Source organism: Malaclemys terrapin, chromosome 5 (genome assembly GCF_027887155.1).
Source record: "Malaclemys terrapin pileata isolate rMalTer1 chromosome 5, rMalTer1.hap1, whole genome shotgun sequence".
Classification (NCBI taxonomy): domain Eukaryota; kingdom Metazoa; phylum Chordata; order Testudines; family Emydidae; genus Malaclemys; species Malaclemys terrapin.
The window spans coordinates 52,650,447-52,676,350 of NC_071509.1; the positions used below are offsets into that span (position 1 = coordinate 52,650,447).

At 39.8% G+C, this 25,904-nt stretch overlaps 1 protein-coding gene and 1 long non-coding RNA gene across 3 annotated transcripts in view; one reads left to right on the forward strand and one right to left on the reverse strand.

Annotated features, from left to right (window-relative positions):
- The window catches only part of KIT (KIT proto-oncogene, receptor tyrosine kinase), a 74,387-nt gene that overhangs the window by 45,710 nt on the left and 2,773 nt on the right, over positions 1 to 25,904 (forward strand). Inside the window, exons 8-20 of one of the 2 annotated variants that reach the window (XM_054030840.1) lie at positions 5,926 to 6,040; positions 7,350 to 7,543; positions 8,774 to 8,880; positions 8,966 to 9,092; positions 9,411 to 9,515; positions 9,601 to 9,711; positions 11,869 to 12,019; positions 13,910 to 13,998; positions 16,875 to 17,002; positions 20,713 to 20,835; positions 23,433 to 23,544; positions 23,642 to 23,741; positions 24,465 to 24,570. In XM_054030840.1, coding sequence (XP_053886815.1) covers positions 5,926 to 6,040; positions 7,350 to 7,543; positions 8,774 to 8,880; positions 8,966 to 9,092; positions 9,411 to 9,515; positions 9,601 to 9,711; positions 11,869 to 12,019; positions 13,910 to 13,998; positions 16,875 to 17,002; positions 20,713 to 20,835; positions 23,433 to 23,544; positions 23,642 to 23,741; positions 24,465 to 24,570 — 1,568 coding nt within the window. Of the gene's footprint in view, positions 1 to 5,925; positions 6,041 to 7,349; positions 7,544 to 8,773; positions 8,881 to 8,965; positions 9,093 to 9,410; positions 9,516 to 9,600; positions 9,712 to 11,868; positions 12,020 to 13,909; positions 13,999 to 16,874; positions 17,003 to 20,712; positions 20,836 to 23,432; positions 23,545 to 23,641; positions 23,749 to 24,464; positions 24,571 to 25,904 lie in introns of those variants that run through there. The other variant, XM_054030841.1, reaches the window with a different exon arrangement.
- LOC128838559 (uncharacterized) lies at positions 1,747 to 25,880 on the reverse strand. The gene is made up of 3 exons (XR_008445200.1): positions 25,805 to 25,880; positions 3,514 to 3,572; positions 1,747 to 2,927 (listed from the first exon to the last, which is right to left on the reverse strand). It is a non-coding gene; the product is annotated as an uncharacterized LOC128838559 (long non-coding RNA).

Sequence of the window (25,904 nt, forward strand, 5' to 3'; positions counted from 1 at the left end):
CCAGAGCCGACAGAATCAGGGTAGGCAGGCAGCCTCGGTACCGTCCTAGTCCCGCAGACAAGTCTCTTCTTCCTCGGGCTCGGACAGCGAGGATTAGACCCTGCCCGCAGGCCAGAGCTACCCATCAGGGGCATCAGCATTCCTCGCTGGGCCACCAGTGGCAGCACGACCCCAAAGCCAGTGGTCTGCCCCCTGGCAACTCTGGAACCACTGGAGATTTCCCCATTCACTTCAGGCAGACTCGGAGGCATCTGACAGACGATCGGCGACAGTCTCCCTCCCACCCCCTGACTCAGACGTGGAATCAGAGCAGGCTCCCCAGAGCCAGCCAGCCTCGGCCGAGGCTCCCATAGCAGAAGTGGCAGAATTGGCAGACCCGCCTGTACCTGCCCCCTCATCATCTTTGCCCTGTGAGGCGATAGTAGGACCCTCTCACTTGGTTCCCAAGGACAATGCCAGGGCCCACCAGGAGCTCTTGAAGAGGGTTGCCTCAAATCTAGGGCTGGAAGCCGAGGAACTGGCGGAGCCCTCGGACTCTCTGGTTGATGTGCTGAGTGCAGCAGCCCCCTCCCAGGGTGGCATTGCTGGTGCACGAGGGAGTGGTGAAAATTACTAAGGCCCTGTGGCAGTCACTCTCCTCACTGCCCCCCATCTCCAAGCAGGCAAAAAGAAAATACTACGTCTCCGCTAAGGAGTATGAGTATCTTTATACCCACCCTGCCCCAAGCTCATTGGTTGTGTTGGCAGCCAATGAGCGTGACAGATGGCTAGCCGGGATCAACGCCTAAGAACAAGGAGGCAAAGAGGCTCAATCTCTTTGGTAGAAAAATTTATTCTACGTCCAGCCTCCAGCTGATAGTGGCCAACCATCAGGCCTTGCTTGGCCGTTATGGTTTTAATATTTGGCAGTTCATGGCCAAGTTCTCAGATTCACTGCCAGAGGAACCCAGGAAAGAATTCCTGGCTATCCTCGATGAAACCAGGGCAGTGGCCAGGGCAGCCCTCCAAGCGGCCTCAGATGCAGCAGACTCTGTGGCCCAGACCACGGCTTTGGCCATTTCAATGAGGCAGGCATCCTGGTTGCAGTTGTTGGGCCTATTGACGGAGTTTCAACAATCCATCCAGGACCTACCATTCGATGGCCTGGCACTGTTTTCTGAGCAAATGGACAGTAAATTGCATGGCCTGAAAGACTTGAGGGCTACCTTGCGCTCCCTGGGCTGTACATGCTGGGGCCAACAAGGAAGCGGTTTAAGCCGCAACAGCCCCACAGGTTCAGGAGCCAACCTCTGTCGGAGCCCTTCCACAATGAGGGCAAGAGCTATAAGCGCCGGCAAGGCCATCAGCTGGCATTCTCTGCTCACTCAAGCTCCTCCCGTAATCAACCGGGTAACAATCAGGCATTTTGAGTGTGCGCTTGGGAACGACCTTCCAGCCTGTGTCCTGGATCCTGCTCCCCTGTTATTTTCCAACCACCTGTCCCCCTTCATCCCTGCCTGGGCCTCTATAACATCAGACCGGTGGGTCCTCAGCACAGTAGCAGGGGGATATACCCTCCAATTTATTTCTATCCCCTCCTCCCATCATCCTCCATGTCTCTCTTCAGGGACCCTTCTCATGAGGAACCGCTCACTCAGGAGGTGCAGGGCCTTCTGCGGGTGGGAGTTGTGGAGGAAGTCCCGCTGCTTTTGAGAGAGAAAGGCTTTTACTCCCACTATTTTTAAATCCCAAAAGCCAACGGGGGTCTATGCCCCGTCCTCGACCTACGGATCCTCAACAAGTACCTCAAGAAGTTGAAGTTCTGCATGTTCTCCTTTGCCTCCATCATTCCTTCCCTGGATCTGGGAGACTGGAATGCCACCCTTGATCTGAAGGACGCTTACTTTCACATATCGACATTCCACAGTCACAGATGGTTCCTACGTTTCGTAGTTGGGACCGCCCACTACCAATTCACAGTGCTCCTTTTTGGCCTAGCAACGACTCCAAGGGTGTTTATGAAATGCATGTTGGTGGTGGTGGCCTACCTCAGACATCAGAGTATCCAGATTTACCTGTACCTCGACAACTGTCTCATCCAGGGCCACTCTAGGATCATGGTCCAGCGCAGCGTTGAGACGATGTGAGCCACTTTGTCAAGCTCTCGGCCTGCTGCTAAATGAACAAAAATCAATGTTAATCCTGGTCCAACAGATAGAGTTTATCGGAGCGGTTCTCAACTCTACCCGAGCCAGAACATTTCTGCCAGAGGCCAGCTTCAAGGCAATGTCAGATCTGATTGCCAGCATCACCTCACATCCACACACCACAGCCCGGGTCTGTCTCAGACTATTGGGTCACATGACAGCATGCACATATGTTGTCTGCCATGCGAGACTCAGGCTGTGTCCCCTCCCAGTGTGGGTGACATTGGTCTACTCCCCAGCCAGACATCACTTAGATAAAGTCATCACAATCCCTCTGAGGGTACTTATCTCTCTGCAGAGGTGGTCCGACCCAATGTTGATGTTGGAAGGTGTGCTGTTCGAGAGCCCGCGACCCATGGTCTCCTTGATTTCGGATGCATCCGATCTCGGATGGGGAGCACATCTCAGTACACTGAGGGTTATGGTCTCGAGAGGAGCTTGCGTTACATATAAACATCAGGGAACTCAGGGTCATCTCTCTGGCCTGCGGTGTCTTCCTTGCCCAACTGTCCTGTCGGGTGGTGCAGATATTGATGGATAACATGGCCTCCCATGTTCTATGTCAACAGGCAAGAGGGAGCACATTCTTCAGCTCTTTGCCAGGAGACCTCGCACCTCCCTGGCGTCCAGAGCACGCTGGCAGATCACCTCAGCAGGTCCATATTCTCTCATCATGAGTGGTCCCTCCACCCTGAGGTCGTCAGAGTGCTCTTCCAGAAGTGGGGAGTTCCCCGAGTGGACCTGTTTGCCACCAGAGAGAACAGAAAGTGTGATCAGTTCTGCGCTCTCTAAGGCCTTGGCCCAGGCTCGCTTTCCAATGCCTTTCTCCTGTCATGGTCAGGGGACCTGATGTATGCCTTCCCGCCAATTCCCCTCATCAGCAAAACCCTCTCAAAAATCAAGAGGGATAAGGCATGAGTCATTATGATTGCCCCACCATGGCCTTGCCAGCATTGGTTTGGCATGCTCATGGACTGGCTGTGCCAGTCCTGTGGCCACTTCCCAGTTGCCCGGACCTACTCTCGCAGGCTCTTGCCAGTACGCCATACCAGGGCTTGGGCACAGGGCCCTCTTAGGCGCGGGGCCCAATTCAGGGGAATTGGTTGAATCGGCCTAAAGCCGGCCCTGGCTACACCTACAATGGAATGGACATGAGCAAGCACTCAAAGAAGAAAAGATGGTTACCTTTTCGTAACTGTTGTTCTTCAAGATGTATTGCTCATGTCCATTCCATGACCCACCCTCTTTCCCCTCTGTTGGAGTTCTGGCAAGAAGGAACTCAGGGAGGTGGGAGCTGGTTGTGCCCCTCATACCGGTGCATACTCACGCCAATCCAGAGGGTGCCAGAGCTTGTCCCCTACAGATATCACTGGCAAGCACACACACCTACAATGGAATGGACATGAACAACACATCTCAAAGAACAGTAGTTACGAAAGGGTAACTGTCTTTTTATGCTCCTGTAACCAAAATCAGATTCAGGCCCAGCATCTCATAGTGTATAACTTTTAGGTACTGGCTTGCATGTTGTTGTACCTGGCTTTTACTGAACAGTGGACCTGCATATTTTTTATTTTTGTTTCCTTCACCCAAAGCCAGAAAGGTTTAGATTCAGGCTTCACCCAACATGATATTATTGAAATATCTAATGTTCAATTTCCTCTTAAGTTCAGTTTGACCATTAATTTTTCCAGCTTTTTCTAGCAATAATCTGTGCTGGATGGTATATTGCCCAGTGTGTACGGTATATATTTCTAAAGGGTCATGTTTGAGTTTGAAAGCAGTCATCAGTCAGTGAATATCAGATTTAGTTAAGTTAAAAAAATTCTGAATGTGACTGTCTTGGAATTGGGCCTTAAAAAAAAGTTAGATATCATCCATGAAATCCCCCATTGTCCAAGATGTGCATGATCACAATGTCCTACACTAAATGTTGCAAATAGAACCCAGCATATTGCAACAAGGTTAATTGTTTGATGCTTTGAATCAAACATTACATGCAAATTTAGAGGTGAAGGAGCTTTCAGTTCCTGAAACATGGCTCACTAGTAGATGAGGATACGATTGAGGATTTGAATGCATTTTATTGCATCAAGTTTAATTAGGAAGTAAAATGGACAATGAAATTCATATCCACAAACAAATTACAGTATATGGATCTCAGCTGGTGTAAATGTACATACTAGCTTCACTAAAGTCAATACAGCTTCATCAATTTACAGCACATGAGAATTTGGTCTTATGTGTCTATGAAAAATAATGCATTAAAAAGATCTTTTAATGGCATCTATGAATCACTCAACGTCCTTGGAGATTACAGCAGATTGAATCTTCCATTAGTGTCGTTTACAGTTAGTTGAAAGGAAGCTAAGATACATATGGTGGTAAATGTGACTTCTGCGTTTATTAGAACTATCCAAATCCTCTATTAAATGAATCCTCACAGAGTGTTTTAGAAAAGTTGTCAAAACTCTGTTATTGTTATACTCTGTTATTGCCTGTTCTTCCAAAAGTTCTCAGAAACTGGATCACTATGTGGAAATTCTGCTTTATTAGTTCTCTTCTTGTGCTCAGATAACAATTTTTTAAATAAATACAGCAATGTTGTTATTTCTTGATATACTAAAACAAAATATAGTGTCTTGAGGAAAGGCAGCAGCTCAATACAATGTTTTGTAAAGTAATGAATCAACTGTGACTTACTTTTTAGGAATCTAATGCATTCATCCAAATATTAGTTTTATTTCCTACATGTGCAATCTCTTAAAAACAATTTTTGCTCCTGTAAAAATCCAAGCCTGAACTACCAATGACAATGTATTTGTAAATATACACCTCTACCTCGATATAACACTATCTTCAGGAGCCAAAAAATCTTACTGCGTTATAGGTGAAACCACGTTCTATTGAACTTGCTTTGATCCACCAGAGTGCGCAGCCCCGTCCCCCCGGAGCACTGCTTTACTGCATTATATCCGAATTCGTGTTATATCGGGTCACGTTATATCGGGGTAGAGGTGTACATCTATATTTTATTGTGCACTGCTCAAACTCATTTGGACAGTGCCTTTGATATTTAATTTGCTGGGTAGCTTCTTACAACAATCTTGCTCTCTATCAACTATGATCTAGAGAATTTGCAGGGTGTTTTAAAAACACAGCAAATCCCAACTCTCTAGTCATTTCATTGTAGTATCTTTCCTGGATGTGTAATGGTGTTGTTTTACATAAAAGGCAGATGTAACAGAAGTGTGGTGTGATAGATACAGTACATTCACAATCATGAAAAAAAATGTGTTAATTCATGTTAGGGGGATCAGCCAGCAGAGAAGTTGGAACTTTATAAATTGTTCCAAAATATGGACTTTTTTTTTTCTGGTAGATTAAACTCTTGTCAGCTGTGATTGTGTCATTTTAAATTCTTGCACAGATCAAGTATTTTGCATTGGTTTACTTTTACCGTCTTTGGAAAATCTAGTCAAGACTGTCAGAATAATAATATTAAATTGAATATATTTTCATAGGTAGGCAATGTTAAAAATGACACTGTAGGAAAGATGTGGTCATATAGGCCCTGGTCCTGCAAACGCTCATGCACACACACAACTTTATGGAAGTGAGTAGGCCTATGGAAGTCAAATCCATAAATGCTGACACGATTAGGACCAGAATTAGTAATAAATCAGAATGCAAATTATTTATTCACCGAAAGCATGAGTATTCACTTATTTTATTGCAGCAAAACCAGAGATTCTCACCTCAGACAGACTTAGCAATGGCATGCTCCAGTGTGTGGCAGCTGGCTTCCCTGCCCCTACAATAGATTGGCGTTTTTGTCCAGGAACTGAGCAGAGGTGAGTAATTTCCAGAATGTACCTTAAAAGTGACCTGACACACCTGATTTAAAATTCAAGCAATAAGATGTTGAAAGAAGATAGTCAAATACCTGTTCAAATGTTGCATTATTTCTGTAAGCATAGTCTTGATTGTTTTAGGTTTGTGCTGTTTGTTTGGTGTTTTTTTGTTTTGTTTTGTTCCTTGAAGGGAGGATACTCAGTGTATTTTACTGAGTAGACATTAAAGGCCAAATTGAGTTCTGCGGTAAGCCAACTGACTACAAAGGCTTCACACCTTTTTACCCGGGAGTGAATTTGGCCCTATTTGTGTACCTTCACAGAATGACAATTACAGAAGAGTTTCTATATATGGCTATTATCTTTTGGAGTTATCATGTAATAACACAATTTTCCAGGACACAGTATAATGATTTTCCATGTATACACAGTAGATCACATGTTAAATGTGTCTGGAGTTATTATGAAAATAAATTGCTAAATTACCAGGTCTCTAAGAAGATTGAGGTAGAATATTTGTGAAACACATTGTAAAATGCTCCTCACTTCTTCTGTCAGAGACATAGTACTAACAAGTCACATATATCTCATTGGAATCATTTTTCTTATGCCTAAAATAGTCTGGTTTTTTAGTCTTCTTAAGGAAAATCTGTATTGTTTTATAACTTGTTACTGGTAATATTGCTAAAATTAGCATGTTTGCTTTTATATAGTAAAGATGTCAAATTTTAACTTTACAATTGACTGGTCAAAAAAGAGTAAACATACTTTTTTGACCAATTAATAGGGTAGCTCTTAGAAAGAACAGCTTGTGAGGCAGTGCTGGGTATTTTGTTCTTTGATACATATGGTGCTGTACTAGGCTGGCCACTGATATATTTTTATCTTATTATAACACAATGTCTCTGAATAAGTTAACAGTGGGAGTTGAAACCAGGACCTACGGATCTAATAGCCTGAGCTAAAGAGCCAGGTTCCATAGCTCAAAGGCTGCAGCAGATTCATAAACCTCTATCTGTGGAGTAGCCAGTAGAGTAGAACAGAGAGCCACATTGTGTAGGTATCGGTTAAGTGTCATGGAGGATTTACATGTATAATTCTGCACACAGAGGAAAAAATATACTTCAGATCTGATAAGTAGAGTATAAAAAGAAAGTTCTTCAGCTCAATCCTTCAATGGAGTTGTGTCAATTCGCACCAGCTGAGGCTGTAAATATCAAACTTTATCTTAGAAGAAAGTTGAAATAATGAAGAATTTACTCCAAGTATTTATCCATAAAGGGATAATTGTCAACAATGTTTCTCCCAGGTGTTTCGATTCACCAGCTATATCTCCTGTGGATGTGAAGATCTATTCTAGAAATTCATCCTTTCCATCATTTGGAAGGATAGTGGTTGAAAGTACCATTGATGCCAGCACGTTCAAAAACAATGGCACTATATCATGTGAGGCTTCCAATGATGTTGCCAGAAGTACTGCTTTTTTCAACTTTGCTGTTAAAGGTAGTGGCCAAAATGACATATAGAAATGTATAAAATGTAATTAAGATGATGGGATGTTTTAGCTCTGTCCATCACAAATAATTACAATAAGACCCATATTTTAAATACATTGCCTGTGTATTTGCAGCTTCTTTGGTACAGTGGTACAGTAATATATTAAGCTGCATTTCCTATCATACTTCTTAAATGTTTGACTGTTATAACCTAATAGATGTTTAAAACTGAAATGTGTTAGCTTCCATTTTCTTCCATCATATATGTAGTATGGTCTAGTGGCCAGAGCACCAGCCTGGGAGTCAGGAAAACTGTTTCTGCCACTGACCTGCTCAATAAAGTTCCCTCTCACACCTTTGTCTGTCCTGTTTATTTAAACTGTAATACAATGGGGCCCTGAGCTTGGTTGGAGCCTCTAGGTGCCACAATAATAAAAATAATTAACAACAACAACAGACTGCAAACACACTGGTTAGAGGGTGCTAGTGAGTTTTGGCCTCCATAGCAGCATAAAAGAAATTGCAGAAATGTAAAAGTTGAAATGCCAAAATACTTATCAGTTGCAACCTGTATGTTGTTCTTTGTTGTTTCTTTTTTGCAAAAACTAAGGTTTCTGTGGAGTTCTTGTTCTATACTATATGCCATATATAATATACAAACAAAAATGGATCAGATTTGAGGCATATTGATCTTTACAAGATCATGCTACTGTCCAATTCTCTGCTTCCAAAGACTATGTTGTAAAGAGCATATTAATCATTGGATAAGCTAAAAAATTGGGACTTTGAGAAAAGTTCAGTTAACAAACTTTTTCTTTAACTAATTTGACATGAATCCTGTTTTTAAAGCTAAAAATAATTGGCGAGAGCTGTCTTAATGGGCTAGTGATAGAACTGTGTGCTACCATGCAGAAACCCTGAGTTTAATTGGTCTTAGTTTTATGCTTCCTAGTTTGATGGGACTGGGAGTGCTGAAGAAATGAACTAAACTGCACAGTTTCCAGGGTGAAGACATGTCTCAAGGTGCCATCAGGCAACATCTTCTTACAGTTCTGTCCATTCAGCCTTGGGGTGGGGGGAGGGGAAAAAGGGAAAATCATCTGGGCTCCAGCAGAAACAAAGAGAATATTCCCTGAGGAAGAAAAACAATTAGGGGGATAAAGATTTGACATTTAATGATCCTTTAAATGTTGGGTTTCTTGTTCAAATTTAAACAGAACTTTCTGTCTCTTTCTAGAACATATGAGTACCCACACCCTCTTCACTCCTTTACTGATAGGGTTTGGAGTAGCAGCAGGACTGATGTGCATCGTAGTAATGATTCTTGTGTACAAATATCTACAGGTAAAATCAGATGCACACATTCATGTTAGTTCTTCTTGTTGAAGTTTTAGCAGTAAAATGGCCTTTTTTTCTTTTTTCCCCCTAGAAACCTAAATATGAAGTTCAGTGGAAAGTCGTTGAAGAAATAAATGGAAACAACTATGTTTATATAGACCCAACACAACTTCCTTATGATCAGAAATGGGAGTTTCCTAGAAACCGATTGAGTTTTGGTTAGTTTAGGTTTATTTAACTTCATCTCCAATGTGAAATTTCCAATCCCTGTAATATGAGACCTTGTCATGAAAACATAGCATTTGCTATCAATAGTATATTGCATAGTAAAGTATATAATAATGACAACTGCTACTTTTGCATGCAGTTTGAGGAAGAAGTTTCCTGTCTTAAACTACTTCCATTTTCTTTGAGACGAATAAATAGGCTTAAATTGATCCAATAATCTACTACTGATTTTTTTAATATAAAGCAAAAAGAACCACTGATAGGTAAAATTTTGTTACACCCATTAAAAGTTGTCTGGCAATTTTTAGGTAAAACTCTTGGTGCTGGAGCTTTTGGGAAAGTTGTGGAGGCTACTGCATATGGTCTGTTTAAATCTGATGCTGCAATGACAGTAGCAGTAAAAATGCTCAAACGTAAGTTTCTACTATGTACAATATTCTTTTTTCCTAACTTTCTATTGTATACTGAATTTGCTGAACGACATGTTTTTCATTCCAGCTAGTGCCCATTTAACAGAGAGAGAAGCCTTAATGTCTGAACTCAAAGTTTTGAGTTACCTTGGTAACCACATTAATATAGTGAATCTACTTGGAGCCTGCACTATTGGAGGTAAAGTTATGAGATTATTGGATTTTTGTAATTGCCTTATTGTAGAAGTAGAAACCTATTCTGTACAAATCTTGAATTGCTTAGTCATGATGAAATGTTTAACCTTTTCATGTAAGGCCTTTCTTCTAGACTTGAGACCATATTAAAAAATCCACACACAACCCCCCCCCCCCCTCCCCCCAACCAGGGTAATTCTGGCTAGAAATGAAGATTAGTTTTTTTGCGGACATGACCAAGCATAGTCCATTTCTGGACTCCATCGGATTGGCACATAAAACCGCTTCCTCTTAAGAGTTCACAAAATGGGCTGTCTATGTTTGTCATCCGCAACATCAGCTTCCAAAAATGAGAACAGATGTTAAAAGGGCATGATTATTTTTGAGGGGAAAAAAACTGGGGGGAGGGAGTGGGAACCTGATAACAGCCTTTAAATATGTTAAGGTCTGCTATAAAGAGAATGGGGAATCAATTGTTCTCTATGTCCACTGAAGGTAAAATAAAAAATAATGGGCTTAATGTGCGCTGAGGGAGATTCAGGTTAGATATGAGCAAGAACTGTTTTTGACTATAAGGGTAATTAAGTTCTAAAATCGGCTTCCAAGGGAGATTGTGGAGTCCCCATCATTGGAGGCTTTTACGAACAAGTTGGACAAACCACCTGTCAAGGATGGTCTAGGTTTTCTTGGTCCAGCCACAGAGCAGGGGGCTGGACTTGATGACTTCCTGAGGTCCTTTTCAGCCCTACATTTCTATGATTCTATGGTTTTATGGGTTATTAGTGTCTGAACTGAGTTATTCATTACTATCTACTGTAGAACTGGTATGTTTATTATCTTGTACAGTCCTCAGATAATCCATTTAAACTGCAACAAACATTATTGGAATATTAGGGTTATTAATTCTAAATACTTATCAGTCAAAAAATGAAAAATGTAAAGTTCTCAAAGGAAGTAACTTTGTTTACATTGCACATCCTGGACGTTTTGGTTTTATCTATTTAAAAACATAAACAGTAATGTTAACATGCACACACAACAAAATCCAACAAATAATTGAAGCTTATATAGAGTGATTTCTTAACTTTAGGGCATTTAAATTTGTAACCTGCATGTTATGCTAACATAAATGTTTGCACTTTTTAATTTCTCCATTTTACTTTTCAAAGGAAAAAAATCTTGGAAAAATTCAGAGTTTTAGCTTTATGCAAAACATTCCACCCTTTCACCTTTGCATAATACAGAAAAATGACTGAAGGGATTTGGTTCAAATGAGCCACAAAGCAAATTCTAGGGCCTGAATCAATGCATGGACTATTTCAGACAGAAAAGAGAATTTTATAAAATATAAACTTATGAAAATATAGGGTTTGTAATAATCCTGATGTAATCTTAACTATAGTATTTGCTCTTATGAAAGCCGTAATTATTAAACTAAAGAAAAGCTCTGAGGAGGTATTGGTACAGAATGATCCTACAAATGAAATAATGGGCAGCATTATTACATATTCAAGTGCTGTCGTTGCAGTCATTCATTTAGAAAACATACGTATGATCTATAAACATCTGTGCTGTAGGTGACTTAATTCCCCTTTTAAATTTCATTTTAATATTCTAAGATCTAGTGTAACTTAGTTTTCTGTCTCAGCAGACTGTTCTATGTGAATGATTTTTCCCATTATACTGCAGAGTATAACACCCTACATTATTTAAAAACAGAGCTGAAAGAAAGAGCTTGAAGCTCTACTGTCAACAGAAGTGAATCAAAAGGATTAATGTTTGAAGCCTTACTTTAATGTTTGGAACAAATAACTTCCTTCAGGAAGTGAGCAAAATCATACAGATGTGTCTGGCCAGAAACATTATCACATGAAGAGGGGAAAAAAAGACTTATTTGTTTAATTTTTATACAATGTGATACTATTGATGGGAAAAAATTAATTGGGAATGACATAGCTTTAATTGCACAATAGTAACTAGTCCATGAATGAGGAAACTGCTGCTGTAACTTCACTATGACTTTTCATGTCTAGACAATGCTGTGTAGTGTGACTTCAAATAGGACATTTTGTGTGTTTAGTTGAATAATATTTTTGTATAAGATTTTTGACTCTGAAAGCAAAGCTTATACCGGCCTTTTAAACTCCCTCTGCATCTGTAGGCCCCACTCTGGTCATCACGGAATATTGCTGCTATGGTGATCTTTTGAATTTTCTGAGAAGGAAACGCGATTCATTTATTTGCCCAAAGCATGACGAATATGCAGAAACAGCAGTTTACGAGAACCTTCTGCATCAAAAAGAGCCTGCATGGTAAGAATAATCTGTCAATACATAAAGGCATAGCCAAAAAGTTCAGAGGGAGGGTAAATCAAAGCTGATCTAGTGAAAAGAAATCACAAGAGGGCTTTTGTGTAGTGTTTTCTAAAGATTGCATAAATTTATTTAAAAAAAATCAATTTAAAAAGATGATTTGATCTTTACAAGTAAGTTGTTTGTGGCTTGTTTAAGATTATAGTTCAAATTATGTCATGCACTTCTACTTTTACTGATTCAATGGCTTTTCTATGATTGAGTCCAGTGCCATTCCTTGGATCAAAAATGTCCATCTTTATTTTTAGTTATCATTACTGCTAATGATTGGCAGCAATCAGTTTGCAACGTAAATGACGATACGGCCAATTTTGTTGTGTTATAGCACTCTGTTACCATGAGTTCCTGCATTCGCAAATAGCTTTTTACAACAAAAATAATGCCTTTCAGTATTGCATTAAATTACACAAGATCTTGTCACAAAAGACCCTGTGCCATCATTTTGGAGTTAGGATTTCCCCAACCATTGTTCTTGCACTCTTTTTCCCCCTCGTGTTCATCCGCTTGTATATTATTAATTCAATTTAAGATACAGCCCATCTGTGCAAAGGTTTTTCTAATTCTCTCTTTTCTTTAAAGTACTGAAGATGTCATTTACCAAACCTTCACTTGTATAGCAATAAAGGACCCTCTCTATATTTCAGTCTGTACTTTGCAGCATTGAGCCCATTACTCTACTTTAGCAAACTGAAATTAAAAAGAATCCAATAGAGCTCTTAGTAGGAGCTAAAGCACTTTGCTACAGTAGGAAGTTATGTCCCTTTGGTGTTAAGGATGTATCTGCCACATCACCATTGTGCTGTAACACCTTCAAGAGAAGAATGGTCATGTTAGATCAGTACATGGACAGACAACACTGAAGATACCACCTGTGTGTTTAAGGAAGTGATTCTGGTGTTTCCATTTGAATCCCACCATGAGGTTATGACTCCTGCCGGAGGTGCCATCTTTCAAATATGATATAAAGCTGAGAATCTCATTATTTGAGTTTCACATAGAACTTTTTTGTAAAAGGTTGGATGGGGACTGTAGACTGTAGAGTCTATACCAATTTGAGTATTGCTGTGTGTTGTTGAACTGCAGCTGCATAACATCCCAGAGGGCTCTGCGCGTCAGTGGAGGGGTAAAATGTTTGGTTGTTGTGAGACCAAGCGTAATGTTTGCAAAGTGATTAGATATTCTTGGATAAAAGGTGCCTGTATATGAGCAAGGTAAAGTGAATTTGTGTCCATACAGTTCAAAAAGATACTAAATGGAAAAATATTCAGCATTGTAAATCCCTAGGTATATATTTATAAACTATGTAATTAGAGTCCATACATTTGAATATGCATAGGGATGGGAAAACCTGTATTTTTAAAAAAATCAAATTCCCTCTAACTTATCCTGATTTCTGCAAGCAAACATGAACCTTTTTGGAAATTCTGATGTTCAGTTAACTTTTCTCCCCAGTTTTATCGTCTGAATTTCAACTGAAACTTGAATTACCAAATATATTGATAGAAGCTGTCCTGAATAGAAGGAAACATTAGAATGACATCAGAAATATCTAGCCATTTCTTTTCCAGACTAAACCTTAACTATTAAGAATTATAAACACCAATTTTTTGGGTGCTTATCTGAGCTAAACTCCAAACTTTGAGATCAGACCATTATTTATTCTATAATGCACATCCTTATAGCCTATTTTGTCAAATCTCATCACTCTGTATAGTATTTTTGTTTTCTTTTTAAAAATAATTAACACTCACAAACCGTGAGTGTTAATCGTTTATAAAATTTTAGATTCAAATTTGTTCTTAATGTTTTTATGCTAAATTATCCCCACAGTGATGTCATCAATGAATACATGGACATGAAACCAGGAGTCTCTTATGTTGTTCCACCAAAAGCAGATAAAAGAAGATCAGGGAGGACAGGTAAGTACTTATCCAGAAATCTAACCCACATCCTATAGTACAAAGAGGGCTTTCTGATTTCTTTTCAATTTTAAAATGATTTTTGCTGATAGATGTGTCCAATTAAAACCCTAATTCAATGTGACAAGGATTAAAAAAAAGAATAAACTCAGTTAAAAAGGCTTCATGTGTCTGTATATTGTGAAAACATTGAGATGATTATTCTACCATTTTCGTAATGGATGTTATTATTAAAAGCAAGAGGAAAATCAAGGACATGGTAGGCCTTTTACTCAATGCGGGGAGGGGGAAATAACAGAAAATGTGGAAATGGCAGAAGTGCTAAATGACTTCGTTTCAGTTTTCATCAAAAAATTTAGTAGCAATTGGACATCTAACACAGTAAATGTCAATGAAAATGAGTAGGATCAGCAGCTAAAATAGGGAAACAACAACTTAAAAATTACTTAAACAAGTTAGATGTCTTCAAGTCACCAGGGCCTGATGGAATATGTCCTAGAACACTCAAGGAGCTGACAGAGGAGATATCTAAGTCATTAGCGATTATCTTTGAAAAGTCAGGGAAGACTAGAGAGATTCCAGAGGACTGGAAAAGGGCAAATGTAGTGCCAATTTATAAAAAGGGGAATAAGGACAACCTGGGGAGCTACAGACCAGTCAGCATAACCTCAGTACCTGGAAAGATAATGGAGCAAATAATTAAGCAATCAACTTGCAAATGCCTAGAAGAAGAATAAGGTGATAAGTAACAGCATGGATTTGTCAAAGACTAACCATGTCAAACCAACCTAATAGTGTTCTTTGACAGGATAACAAGCCTTGGGGATGGGCAGAAGCAGTAGATGTGGTATATCTTGACTTTAGTAAGGCTTTTGATGCTGTCTCGCATGACCTTCTTACAAACAAACTAGGGAAATGCAACCTAGATGGAGCTACTATAAGGATGTGTGAATAACTGGTTGGAAAACCATTCCCAGAGAGTAGTCATCAGTGGTTCATAGTCAAGCTGGAAGGGCAAACCAAGTGGGTTTCCCACAGGGATCAGTTCTGGGTCTGATTCTGTTCAATATTTTCATCAATGATTTAGATAATGGCATAGAGAGTACACTTATAAAGTTTGTGGATGACACCAAGCTGGGAGGGGTTGCAAGTGCTTTGGAGGATAGGATTAAAATTCAAAATGATCTGGAAAAACTGGAGAAATGGTCTGACGTAAATAGGATGAAATTCAATAAGGACAAATGCAAAGTACTCCACTTGGGAAGGAACAATCAGTTGACACATACAAATGGGAAATGACTGCCTAGGAAGAAGTACTGCAGAAAGGATTTTGGCTATCATAGTGGATCACAAGCTAAATATGAATCAACAGTATAACACTGTTGCAAAAAACAAACAAACAAAAAAAACATCATTCTGGGGTGTATTAACAGGAGAGTTGTAAGTAAGACATGAGAAGTAATTCTTCCATTTTACTGCATGCTGATTAGACCTCAACTGGAGTCCGGTTGTGTCCAGTTCTGAGCACCACATTTCAGGAAAGATGCGGACAAATTGGAGAAAGTCCAGAGAAGAGCAAACAAACATGATTAAAGGTCTAGAAAACATGACCTGTGAGGGATAATTAAAAAAATTAGATTTGTTTAGTCAGGAGAAGAGAAGACTGAGGGGGGACATAACAATTTTCAAGTACATAAAAGGTCATTACAAAGAGGAGGAAGACAAATTGTTCTCTTTAACCTCTGAGGATAGGACAAGGAGCAATGGGTGGTTTAGGTTGGACATTAGGAAAAACTTCCAAGCTGTCAGGATAGTTAAGCACTGGAATAAATTGCCTAGGGAGATTATGGACTCTCCCTCATTGGAGATTTTTAAGAGCAGGTTTGACAAACACCTGTCAGGGATGGTCAGATAATACTTTGATAGTCCAGTCCTCTGCACTCAAGGCAGGGCTCTGGACTATCAGACCTCTTGAGGTCCCTTCCAGTCCTATGATTCTATGTATTTTGGCAAAGCTCCAAGCCTGTATTGGTGGGTCCCGTGCTTCCAGGTGGATTCAGTGGCCTCAGAAGCTCACTATGGCCCTCATTGTGACCTCCCTTTCTCAGTGTAGTGGCAAAGGTCACAGCTTATTGAGCTACTTTCATCACAGGCCAGTATGGAAGGTGGGAAGGTTGAATACCCACAGTCTCTGTTGCTTCTTAGAGCTCAGTAGGTGCAGTTTGGCCTCCTGCCTGGACCAAGGTCTGTTTCCCCTCTCAAGGGGATCTCTGTAGAGCATGGGGGGAAGGGGGAACCCGGGCCCCCCCTTTACTCTGGGTTCCAGTCCAGGGGCTTTAATGGTAGCAGCTGTTGGCAGCTTCCCTTTCACCACCAGAGCTGCCTTGAATTCCTGGGCCGCTTCCCCCACTATCTGCTTTTCCTAGCTTCACCCTTACTTCAGGATTCAGCAACACTTCCTCTCCTCCAGTTCCTTTCACCTGGGCTTCCTTGAGGGAACTGGAAGGAGAGCTTTTAAGCAGTATGAGTAGGACCTTGATTAGTTCCAGCTATCTCCATTAGCCTAACAGCCTTAACTGACCCTTTGCCGGTTAATTGGTGTTAGGTGCCTGCGTTAGCCTAATGACCTTAACTGGTTTAATTGGCATCAGGTGACTTGATTGTCCTGGAGGAGCCTTTGTTTGGCTACCCAGGGAACAGAGACATACTCATCCTAAGGCTGATATACTCTTTTATACCTCATGGTCTAATCCATCACAGTATGGATTGAGTTTCCTTATTTATTCAGCACCACATTCTGATAAATATAAGCCAAATATGTTTCCAGGCAATCATACTTAGTCCATTTATAAAGTGTTTGCATTTGTGTTGCTTAGGATCATATATGGATCGAGATGTTACCATTGCCATATTAGAAGATGACGAATTGGCTCTGGACGTTGAAGTTCTACTGAGTTTTTCTTATCAGGTGGCAAAGGGCATGAGCTTCCTTGCCTCCAAAAATGTAAGTTGTGAATTTGAGTGACAGGTTTTCTTCACATATTGACATTTAAAACATGACTGTTTCACCTGCTCAGTAATCTTTTAAACAAACACTGCAAATTAACAGGGTTCTGCTGTACCGTGAAGACTTGACTAGTCTATTCTTTTGTGTAACTCTAGTCCTGGATTTTACCAGCCTAGAATTTTGCACTGAAAAGTGCTAGTCTGCTCAGAATGAATTTTCCCTGGACTTTACTCGCATAAAGAAAAACCTCTAGGCTACCTCTGGGAGTACAATGCTCAAAAGGCAGCAGAATTGTTACATTTCCACTGCTGAGGGCACTGGGAATTGGAGAGCTCCTTCAGTGCATGGAACAGAGCAATGCTATGGCTCTGTACCTGGAAGTGTGAAGGGAGGGATAGGCCTGAGGAGCTGTAAGGGTGTATACACCATATCCACAAACTCCACTGACTATGTGTGTATGGAGAAAGCAGGAGCAGCAGGTCCTTTTCTGTTGCTACTTCCCATGTCCTACAGTTGGGGTTGAGGATTTTAGTCTATAGCAGGGGTTGCCAAACTGCAGCTCTTTTACAATTAAAGTGTGGCTCATGGAGCCCCCCTATTCTCCACCTACCAGACTGGGGGGGAGTTCAGGGCTTCTGCCCTGCAATGGGGTGATGGGACTAGGGGCTTCCGCTCAGCAGGGAGGGGGGGGTTGGGGCTTCAGCCCTGCAGAGTGTACCTGCTGGAGATCAGGGCTTCAGCAGGAGTGGGGCTGAATCCCCAGGAGGCATGTCCTGTGGGGCTGAAGCCCTGAGCCCCAGCAGGCATGCCCCCTGGGGCTGACTTCCTGAGACTCCCCTCCCCGCAGGGCAGAAGCCCCTAGCCCCACCACCCCACTGCAGGGAAGAAGCCCCGCTCCAACTGGCCTGCCTGGCTCTCGAACTTCTGAAGATTGTCGTAGTTCGGCTCAGAGGGACAGTAAGTTTGGCCACCCCTGGTCTATAGCCTTTGTCTCCTGGAGCACGCAGCCAGTCTAATAAAAGTTCCATCTGGTTTTTGGTGCCATCTGATCCCGCACGAGACCTGAAGACTTAATTTTTCAGGGACTTTTATAGTGTGGAAACTAGATAGAATTTGTGAATGAATCTGATCTTCAAAGAAGGAGATCCCTCCAAAAAGAGAGTCAAATCGTGAATGTTTTATATGGCTTATTCTCTGTGACATCCGTGAACAGTTTACAAACTGAAGAGCATTAGAAGATAGCTGAAGAGAGGTTTATGCACAAAATGTATTTATGTTCAGAATTAAACCCTGGTCAATCTGATACTTTTGAACCATGGAACACCTTCTTAAACAATTGGATCATTACAGGATGGGTATTTTCAAGGTTTTGGTTTAACATATGGGATACTTTTTGTTTCCTACTGAAGCATCTTTGTAATTTTTTTAAGAATGTTAAAATCAACATAGAGACCCACAAATTGTTTTCATTTGGACACACTCAGTTTGCTCTGTGCTTTCTAAAGGTTTCATAGGAAAAATTATGGAATATCAGAAACTTAGAACTATTAATAATGTCCCTACAATTTGGCAATTAATATGAAAAAAGTAACAAAATCTAGGGACATTATGTTGTATAGTATACTTTGAATCCACTGTAAAAACAAATATATGTAATTTTAAACCCCCTACCCCACAAACAACACTACATTAAGTGTGGGATATTCAAAAGTATAAATGTTGGTCTAATTCAGCTCCTGTTGAAGTCAGTGATAAAATTTCAGTAGAAGTGTAGAATGTTGAGTAGTATTTTTGAAACATCCCACCCTAAAAGCACATTGCTTCACTTTGCAATCTGAATCAGCCTTAACTCCACCCCTTTGTATGAACACGTTAGGATGTAACTTTTAATACTTTTCCATTGGACCCCTGCCTCATTCAGTACGCAGGATGGACAATGCTGAGTAAAAAAAGTAGCTGTTCATTATTTTTTTTATCCTCCTCATAGAGTGGCTCCCTGAACCATTCATTGTGCACCATCCCGAACCTTGCAATGAATGAGGAATATGTTTTCTTTCTTTATAGGCTTTTCTGCTACACTTATCACTGAGGTTGGGAAGTAGTAATATTCCAGTTCTACAGTGCAGAGCTTTAGGCATGAGAATGAGCCTGTGGAGAGGCAAGGATAAAATTCTGCTTTCTCCAATCAGAGCACAGTGCTTTAACCACAAGACCATTCTTACTTGGCCAGTGGACCATACCAATTCTGTAGGAATGAGGGAGGGATGCTTTGAACCCCAGACCATTACATCACTTTACTGCATTAATGGGGCTACTCACATGCTTGAAGTTACACACATGCTTAAACACTTTGCTGCACTGGGGTGTGAATAAGGCAGGAGTTCCATGGGAAAAAATAGTACAGCAGCATGTAATTGAAGATAGTTTCATAATGCGTGCATCCAAGAGGGCAAGGTAAGGTTGCTCATGCAACCGTAAATTGTCAGTTCCTGACTTTTGATTGCTTCATTTTGCAATCTTAATGTTATTTTTAAGTAGCTTTTAGTATGAAATTTCCTACATTTTTTTAAAAGAGAAAAATAAAGAAATTTCACTCTGTTCATCTATTTGCTAGACAGCTGTGTACTGCTCAGTACATAGAGTCAATGAGACTGGAACCTTTAATGCATTCCATGCATTCCTTTCTGTATTGTATGGAAGAAGACAGAACTTTTAAGGAAGCAGGACTCTGCTTCTTCCAGCTCTTAAATCCTTCTGCACACACCTGCGCATAGCATAGAGGAGGCGTCCTGCCTTCTTCCACATGACTGGTGGAGGTACATATGGAAAGAGGCATGACTCCTGCCAAACCCTTCCAGTTGCACCCTCCTATATCTCCATTACTTATGCACAGATATGCTTGTCACTGGAAGATAATTTGTTTTGTTATTTAATATAAGGCAGTGCCCATGCACAGAGTACATTATAAACAATATTTTAATTTGCCCAAATCCTGTCTGATTTTCACAGGACCAATGAAGGGCATATCTATGACCTAGTATATATAACATTTTCAAAAGTGCCTAAGACCAATTTTCAAAATTGACATAGACACTTAGGAGCCTAAGTCTTAGTGAAAGCCTGTCTCTTTTGAAAATGAGAATTAGGTTCCTAAGTAATATAAGTGCTTTTGAATTTTTGACCCTATATTTTTGCCTAATTTCTAGTTTCCATGACCTTCCCCTGGGTCATGAAAATTGTTTTTTAAAAAAACTATCATTTTTTTCCCTAGAAACAAATTGCATTTTTCCCATTCTGACTGTGTTAGAAAATAGCCCAATCATTTTTGATGAAACTTTCAGAAAAAAATTCTTTCTAGCTCAGAGCAAGCACACTGAACTTCAGCTGAAAGTGTAAAACTCTGAGAAAGTTATAAGGAACAGAAAATGATCCTTCCTAATGGAAATGCTTAGGCCACCTTAACTATAGGCAGCAGTATATGCACTGCCTCCTGTATGTTTCAGTAACATTATCGTGCTATAAAGCTTGATAGCCAAGTAAGCTTTTTAAACTCAAACACTTGGACTTTCAGTTTGCACTATATATTATGTTTAGTTAAATACATGTATATTCAAGAAAAAACATACACAGTCAGCAATTCTGCATCAGCAGTGAAAAATACTGAAGATACTAACAAATATTTCCCTGTGTTTGTTTTATTACTTCAGTGCATTCATAGGGATCTGGCGGCAAGAAACATTCTTCTCACTCATGGTCGAATAACAAAAATTTGTGACTTTGGCCTTGCTAGAGATATAAAGAATGACTCAAATTATGTGGTCAAAGGAAATGTAAGTACTTGACTAGGAAGCATCCTAAATTGTTTTAATTGCCAAAGAAATCTTTTTCTAAAATTTAGTTATTTTTAAATCCTTAAAATTAGTGGTGCTGTTTTTGTTTGGCTAATTATTAAAATAAGTATTTGAACAAAAATGTTCTAAAAATCAGGTTTTATGGTGTTTGCTTTGTTATAAATATGCAGATAACAGAAATTGTAGTCTAAATGTGAGATATTTATTAAGTAGGACAAAGTGGGAAGCAGAAATAGGCTTGGTTTTCACTGGTTCCATATTCTGAGGTTAGCAATGAAACTGACTTTAATTTGTATATGTAACAGACATAATCTGACACTTGCAGTTGTAGATCCAATTTCTTTATCCCAGATAAATATGGACTGGAGTGAGATGTGACATTTTGGACCAAAAAAGAAAAGTCTGAATACTCCAATCCAGACTGTTCCCAATTACACTAAGATCCCTTTTCGCCAAATCTTAAAGTGAATGCAAATTGCATTTATGCCCACTTTAAGTCCATTCTTAACTGCCAGAGCTGTTAATGGGTCCTTGGTGAAAATCTGACACATATGGGAATAAACTACAGAAGCGTGCTAAGAACTTTCTTTAACATGATTTGTCCAAAGAAAGTCTGGATATCAAATGTTGTTGTCCATGGTTTTTCCATTATGTTTTATAGTCCTACCAATATATATCTATTTAGGTCACTTCAAATACATGTGACTTTCCCAGTGATCTCCAAAAGCAACCATTTATATTTGTTCAGTTTATTAAAAAAAATTAGGACCTGTGTTCAACAAAATGAACCCCTCAACTTCTTCCTGACTGCTCCACAACCAGAAATTACCACCATTCACTAGCTATATATTCATTGCTCCTCACAAGGAAAAGCCCAGGAGAACAAGTGGGCCTGGTAGCGTAAGCTGAAGATACAAAAATTCAAACTCTGGCAAGCTGACAAGGGTAGAGAATTCCACAGTCCCTCTCACTGTAATTGCCTGTTCCTCCCAAAGAAACCCAGTGGGTGACCGCTTAGGTGCCTTTGATACTCTCAACTGCTGTGATGTCCCACAGGGAGAAGCAGTCTCTGAGGTAACCAGAATGTGACCATTTAAGGCTTAAGTGAAGAAGACTGCATTTGTCAGATGGTTTTGGAGATCTGCCCCAGCCATGTGTGCTGTTCCCAAAATTCAGTATAGGGTACAATTGAAGTCAGAGGAGGAATTCAGCAAAGCAGCCAGGCTGGATTGGTAAAATATCTACTGAGTGCTGCTCAGTGACATTTACAAAGAAACTGAAGTGAGAGGCAAGGTTTAATTTTCAATCTCGAGTCAGGATCTGCTTGATCACTCGTGCATCAAGGATTTTTAAGTGCAGGCCAGCAGCTTGTGAGGTGGGCAGTAACTAATTACATTTCACTTGTCTAGACTATGCTTTAGGTTGCCCTGAGCTGCTTGACAATAGGATTTTTCTTAGTCTGAGAAGGTTAGAGAAGGATAGGCAGCAGCTGCTAGGGAAGAAGAAAAACTGGGGCTGCTGTGGGAGGGGCTCCTCTAATTGTGTCTGGCCTGATCTGAAACCCAGCTAAGGCTAGGAGCATTAATGCTCTGAACAATAGTGGCAGCCACTTCTGCTGCAAGTAGCTGCATGAGTATCTGGTTGTTCTAACTCAGCCAAAAATTATTCCAATATCTAACTATTGCAGCTATATATTTCATTTAGTAAACCATCAGTAACTCAAATTGCTCATCTACTCCAACCACATGTTCTTATCATCACCCATAGCTCTAGGCAGTTGATGGAAAGATATTAACCTTTCCTTTCCCTTCTCATTTTCCTCTCTTCCTCTTAAGTCCTTTCCCTACTTCCTGCTTCCCTTCCCTACAGGACATCAAGGCTCTTCTAGACAGAGTAGCTATAATATATTTTGGTATACATTGTTTCAACATTGAGTTAGAAGGAAAGGGCTGGGATTCTCCCATTGCAATACAAACATTCTGGGGACAGCGGAAAGGTCGAAGGAATGAGAAGGAAGAAAGGAAATGAATCAAGAGGTTTTAAACACTTTTTTAACCATTTCCTTTTTAGCAGTTTGCATTTTTGAGGGTGCGTGTGTGTGTATTAGAAGCTAAAGCAGCTACCTTGGTTGTCTGCTTGAAAAACTGGAGTGCATCAGAGCAGTGTAAGCATAATAGCCAATCCAAATAAAGAGATATGCATATTCAGAGTCTGATTATTTTAAACAACCATGCCATGTTCATACAAATCCTTGTATTCTGATTGGCTAGCATCCATTTTAAATCAGATACAGGGAGTCACACACTGTTTAGAAAAACAACTATATAACAGTTATGCAAATCAGACACTTAAACTAATCAGAGTGCAAGGAACGGTATAAATGTAGAAAGCCTGTACAGTGATGGATCAGTAACTGTATGGCATCACTGCACTCTGACTTGCAGAGAGAATTCCACTTCAGTAATAATATATAAAAAGATAGGTAACCATTATATAAATGTACATTTGATATTATTAAATTTTCTAACCTGCTTGTCTAATTTTTGTTTTCACCTTCATCCCCAACCCCTGCAAAGGCTCGGCTTCCTGTAAAGTGGATGGCACCTGAAAGTATTTTCAACTGTGTTTATACTTTCGAGAGTGATGTCTGGTCTTATGGAATATTGCTTTGGGAACTGTTTTCTTTAGGTAAGATATTTACTGATTGAATGTGTACTTTGTATTTCACCCAGAGTTTATTTCTGATTTTAAAATGGCATTGATCAATTAAATGTTGTATCCACAGGAAGCAGCCCCTACCCTGGAATGCCTGTGGACTCTAAGTTTTATAAAATGATTAAGGAAGGATACAGAATGTTTAGTCCAGAATGTGCACCAGTTGAAATGTAAGAGGCAAGTTATCACTACTAATCAGCCAATAATTTTTTAAACAAAGAAAGTAAAACTTCCAGATATGGGCTAAATGTACCTTATAACATTGCCTTTTTTTTCCTTCAAATTTTCCACAGCTGAACTAGCTTTAATTGTATAACACCTGCATACTGTGATCCTTTTATGGTCTAATGGCTCTGTCATGAAAGATATTCTAAGTTACACAAATAAAGATAATACGCAGAGCATACTAAACAGTTTCAGTTGATATAAACTGGTTAAATTGCACCAACTTGTGCAATTCCTGTACTTGTGTTCTACTTCCTGATTGGAATAAGATGGTCCAACCATCTTTTTTACTAGCCATTCCCAGTTTAGTATTTTTTTCAAATTGTCAATATCAGACCCATTATCTTTAAATAGATGGCTATCATGCTGTAGCAACTCCTTACGCAGAACTTCCATTACTGTCAAAGGGAGTTCTGCCCACAGAATCTCAGCAGTATTGGTTCCTTAGTACCCATAGTCAGTTGGGCTAGTGCTACTATTTCTACTCTTATAAAATTTGTTTAAACAGTTTTACTTCGCTGTGTTTTGAAATTTGGGGATAAGTTGCTATGGTTACACTGTATAACTTCAATCTATTTTAGCCCATACAAATAATAATGGAGTTATATACAGAAATTATTTCTTGCTGAAATTTCCAGTCAATAATATTTAATTGAATATATTTGCAGGTATGAGATAATGAAGAGTTGCTGGGATGCTGATCCTTTACAGAGACCAACATTTAAGCAAATTGTACAGCTAATTGAGCAGCAGCTTTCAGATAATGCAAACCATGTAAGTATGAGCTTCCATATGGATCTTCAATCTTTAATATTAACTTTCTCAAAAACCTGTGTGATTTAAATCAGACTCTAAAAAGAGAGCAAAAAGTTTAGTGGCCTTTTTATTTATGTACTTTTGCACTATAAATTTTGCCTGTTAGGATGATTTTCAGACTTACCCCTAGCTCTTCACTGTGCCATTCCCTCACAAATGGGGTATGCTCATACTAACTTTTGAAAACTGTGTGTCTGCATAAAATGAAATGAACACAAGTTAGAGGATGTTTTTGATGTTTTGCATGTTTTTGAAAATGTACGTGCTGTGGTACTGTAGATGTTATAATAAACTATGATCATAGCTCTTGATTTCTTCATATCTTAAAACACAGACTAATCTATTTATATGGAATCTCATAATTGTGGATGTATCAGTCAGGAATGTACCTTTTCTTTTGTTTGAACAGCTAAGTGATACAGTTTCTGGATTTGGCCTTTCTTTACTTTTTGATCTGTCTGCTCTTTTATTTTATCAGTGAGATGTAGGCTCCTAAGTGCCTACGTCACTTTTGAAAATGAGATTTAGGCTCCTAAATCAATTAGGTGTTGCAGTGCTGAGTGAAGCAACACCTACAGAGCTTTAAAAATCTGGGCCCTGGTGCCTGTCACCTGGAATGTAAGTGTTGACAAACTAGCATCTTGCTGTCCTCAGTTCTCTTATTAAGAACTTTGTGGATGGATAAGTGGACAAAAGGGCTTAAAGAAGGAATTATGCCATTTCAGAGACACAGATCCTGCCCTGCGGGGAATGATTTACAGATCTGCACCTAAGGATCATCTGGCCATATATGGGTTCGAACTTGCTTCTGGGTTAAAAATAAAGGTTCTTTGGAAATTCTAGGTGCCGTGCTTTGACACAAACATGAGTGGCTCCCTGATATGTTGAGAAATGAGGAAACTGAAAACTGCTGGGGTTCAGTTGCTTCCTTTAACATGTTTTTGGCAAACTACAAGGGTTACTGAAACAAAAGCAAAAATGTGAGGAAAAGTATGAAATTATTGGAGGGATTTTCAAAGATTCAGATTAAAAGATTTCAAAGATTTCTGTTTAAAATTATCTTACAAAATCTCCTGTCTCTTTTTTTAATAACTGAGTTTCAAGTTCTGATCCATTTTAGAGAACAATTAAATCCAGGCACTCTTAAATTCTATATCAGGATGTACTTTAATTTCCCAAGGAAACCAATTACCTGGATAGCTGTTATCAGGGCACATTGTAAAACAGAGCAGCTAATAGCAACGGTGTATTCTGCTTGTATGAAGGAGGCATTCAGTGAAATATTGACAATA